This window comes from Acanthisitta chloris, unplaced genomic scaffold (genome assembly GCF_000695815.1).
Source record: "Acanthisitta chloris isolate BGI_N310 unplaced genomic scaffold, ASM69581v1 scaffold30166, whole genome shotgun sequence".
In the NCBI taxonomy this organism is placed as follows: domain Eukaryota; kingdom Metazoa; phylum Chordata; class Aves; order Passeriformes; family Acanthisittidae; genus Acanthisitta; species Acanthisitta chloris.
Genome location: NW_008679232.1, coordinates 2297 through 5809, shown reverse-complemented (window position 1 = coordinate 5809; position 3513 = coordinate 2297). Strand labels below are relative to the sequence as shown.

At 55.8% G+C, this 3513-nt stretch overlaps 1 protein-coding gene across 1 annotated transcript in view; it reads left to right on the top strand.

Annotated features, from left to right (window-relative positions):
- The window catches only part of PPP6R2 (protein phosphatase 6, regulatory subunit 2), a gene marked incomplete at its 3' end in the record, with an annotated part of 19047 nt that overhangs the window by 13248 nt on the left and 2286 nt on the right, over positions 1-3513 (top strand). Inside the window, exons 12-16 of the mRNA XM_009077217.1 lie at positions 716-831; positions 1368-1453; positions 1739-1819; positions 2618-2715; positions 2970-3027. Coding sequence (XP_009075465.1) covers positions 716-831; positions 1368-1453; positions 1739-1819; positions 2618-2715; positions 2970-3027 — 439 coding nt within the window. The remainder of the gene's footprint in view (positions 1-715; positions 832-1367; positions 1454-1738; positions 1820-2617; positions 2716-2969; positions 3028-3513) is intronic.

Genomic DNA, 3513 nt, shown 5'->3' with positions numbered 1-3513 from the left:
CCTTAGGGAGGGTCTGGATGTGGGGACTGAGGGAGCCTCAAGGGGTCTGTGAATGCACCAGTTGGGTGGGAGTGGATCTGCCTGGGGGTAGGAAAGCTCTGCAGGGAGACCTAGACTGGCTGAGACACAAGGAGAGGTTTCTTCCCTGTTAGTGTGGTCAGGGACCGGGATAGGGAATCGCCCAGGGAGGTGGTGGAGTCAGTGTCCCTGGAGGTGTCCAAGAGGTGTTTTAGTTAGGGGTTCCAGCAGTGACAGGGTAATGGTTGGACTCAGTGGCCTCAGGGGTCTCCTTCAGCCTTGAGCATTCCATGATTCTGTGATCCTGCTGCCTCCTTTCCATGGCCCTCACTAGATCCCTGGCTGCATAACCCTACTGTGTCAGCTGCTGTACTGTGAGCAGGATGAGGGATCCCTTCCCTCCTGAAACCTGCCCAAATGAGGGAAGCATTTTGGGCTGCCCAGGGAGGTGGTGGATTCACCGTCCCTGGAGGTTTTTAGGCTGAGACTGGATGTGGCACTTAGGGCCATGGCCTAGTAACCACGGTGAGGTTGGACTCGCTGATCCTGGAGGCCTTTCCAACCTGTTTGATCGTGTGATTCCAAGATTCCTTGCTGCAGCTGAGCTCAGGCTGTGCTGTGCCCGGTGTTTTGCCCAGCGCAGCATGGACAGCGCTGGCTGCGCAGGGAGTCGCTAGCAGCTGCTGTGTCCCCCCAGGGCAGAAGGAGGCATGAGGAGAGGCAACATGGGCCACCTGACCCGGATAGCCAACGCCGTGGTGCACAACATGGAGAAGGGTCCCATGCAGACCCAGATCAGTGACTTCATCAAAGGTACCTGCTGCTCTCTGCTCCTCCCGCTGGGAGCACTCACAGCACCCGTTCCCTGCAGGACCCTCTCTGGTCACAGGGGTTCCCTGGGAGCAGCACAGCTCCCTTGCTCTTTGCTTGAATACAGTTGTTGTTGGAGCTTTGTTTTGGCCACCAGAGGCCAAAGGTCTCTTGTCTTGTGTGCCAAGGGGATCCTTTCCTTCAGGATTTGTGTGCATATTCCTAGGGCTGATGTGCAGCATTCCTGTCCTTATTCCTTAGGCACAAGGCAGGGACAGATGGGATATTGGGAAGGAATTCCTGGCTGGAAGGGGCTGAGGCACTGGCACAGGGTGCCCAGAGCAGCTGTGGCTGCTCCATTCCTGGGAGTGTTCCAGGCCAGGCTGGATGGGCTGGTGGGAGGTGTCCCCACCTGGGCAGGGGTGGGCTGGATAGGATTTAGGGTCCTTCCCACACAAACCAGTGTGTGACTCTAGGCAGCCAGTGGAACTCCTCACCCAGGAGCTGTGCTGATCCTCATGGTGCTCTTCTCTTGCCAGAGCTGCCTGAGGACTGCAGGGGGAGGTGGGAGAGCTTCGTGGAAGAGACGCTGATGGAGACGAACCGGAGGAACACAGTGGATTTGGTGAGGACAGTGGCTCTGGGCTGGGCTCTTCTGGGCTTTGTCTAGCTGAACCAAGTGAAATTCCTGGGTCTTTTCCTTCTTCTGAAGACTTTCAAGGGCAGAGTGTAAATATCATATTCCATGCTAGTCCTTCCAGCAGATCCATGTGGATAAACTCTGGTCCAGGTTATTTGTTGCACCAGTTTCTGCCTTTGGAGGAGTTTGGGCTTTGCCTGTGGGTGTGGAACTGAAGGGTTTGAACTTTCCCACCTTTCCCTTGGGCTCATCCCTCTGTCGTTTCCCCAGGTGAGCACTCACCACCTGCACTCCTCCAGCGAGGACGAGGACATCGAGAGCGCCTTTCCCAACGAGCTTTCCCTCCAACAGGTCAGTGGAGAACACATTCCTCACTCTTCCCAGGATCCTGCTGTTCTGCTGTGTCTTTGATCCATCCCAGGACGGAGCAGCTTCCTGAATCCTGCTCCTAGTCACTTGTTCAGCTCGTTTGGGCTTTTCCAGTGTAGCTATGTAGATGGTTTGGACTCCAGTTGGGAATGAATTTGGTTCAGACTGCACACAGTTCCCACATGCATGATGGGTCCGGGGCAGGGCACGGAGCTGGGAAGGGGCTGGAGCAGAAGGAGAGGCTGAGGGAGCTGTGGGGGCTCAGCCTGGAGAAAAGGAGGATCAGGGGAACCTTCTGCTCTCTGCAACTCCTGCCAGGAGGTGCAGCCAGGTGGGGTCAGGCTCTGCTCCCAGGGAACATGGACAGCACAAGGGGAACACCTCAGGCTGTGCCAGGGGAGGAAGAGTTTGGACATTGGGACAATCCTCCTGGAAAGGCTGTTCAGCCCTGGCACAGCTGCCCGTGGTGACTTCCAGTTGCAGCATGAGGGGAAACAATCCAGTGAACAAACCCACACCAAGGTTCTAACAGAGTAGTGAAGCCAACAAATGGTTCCCTGGGGAAATTCCTGCAGGAGCAGATCGGGGAGGCATCAGTGCATCCCTCACAGTCTGTGTGATCCTGCTTTGAGGAAGGGCTTGGAGGAAAGGATTCCTCAGACTTTGTCCCTGTTTGATGACATTGATGCTTCTCTAGGACAGTGTTTTCTCCAGCTCCCTGGAATGTCTCTGGAATGTCTGAGCACCTTACTGATGGCTCTGTTTGGGTCTCCTTCCCAGGCCTTCTCAGAGTACCAGATCCAGCAGATGACAGCAAACTTTGTGGATCAGTTCGGCTTCAACGATGAGGAGTTTGCAGACCAGGATGACAACATCAAGTGAGTTTGTCTCTGTTTGCCATCTGAACGTCTTTGCATCTCATCTTTCTCCCGGGTCAGGTGTGAGGAGGAACGTCGTTATCCCTCCTTGGGTTTGGAATGGGCAGGAGAGGATCTGGCTGGGGACCAGCCCAGCCCTGCTCTTGAGGGTGCGTGTAGGAGACAGGAGTGGCTCTGGGGATGGCTGGTGGACTCACATGGGGATGCACAGATTCCTCGTTGGTCACAGAATTCCCTTTCCTGCCCTTTCCCAGTGCTCCTTTCGACAGGATCGCAGAGATCAACTTCAACATTGACGCGGACGACGACAGTGTGAGTGGGATTTGAGGGTATTCGCTCTGGTTCTGGCAAGGTTGTGCTTCCACCTGGGAAGAACAAGGAGTTGGTGGTTCTTTGGGACAGGGAACAGGTGGGACTGAGTCCAGTTGAGGAACTGGGGGCACTGCATGTACCCCAGAGGGTTTCCCCCAGGAATGGCTCCTCAGAAGTAGCATCCTGGCACTGAAGGAATCTTCCTCTTCTCTGCAGCATCAGTGTGTTGTCCTTGGAATCATGGAATGGCTTGGGTGGGAAGGACCTTAAAGGTCATTAGTTCCAATGCCAGGGACACCTCCCATCAGCCCAGGTGGCTCCAATCCCCATCCAGCCTGGCCTGGAACAATCCCAGGGATGGAGCAGCCACAGCTGCTCTGGGCACCCTGTGCCAGTGCCTCAGCACCCTCCCAGCCAGGAATCCCTTCCCAGTATCCCTCTGGCAGTGAGCAGCCATTCCCTGTGTCCTGTCCTTCCAGGCCTTGT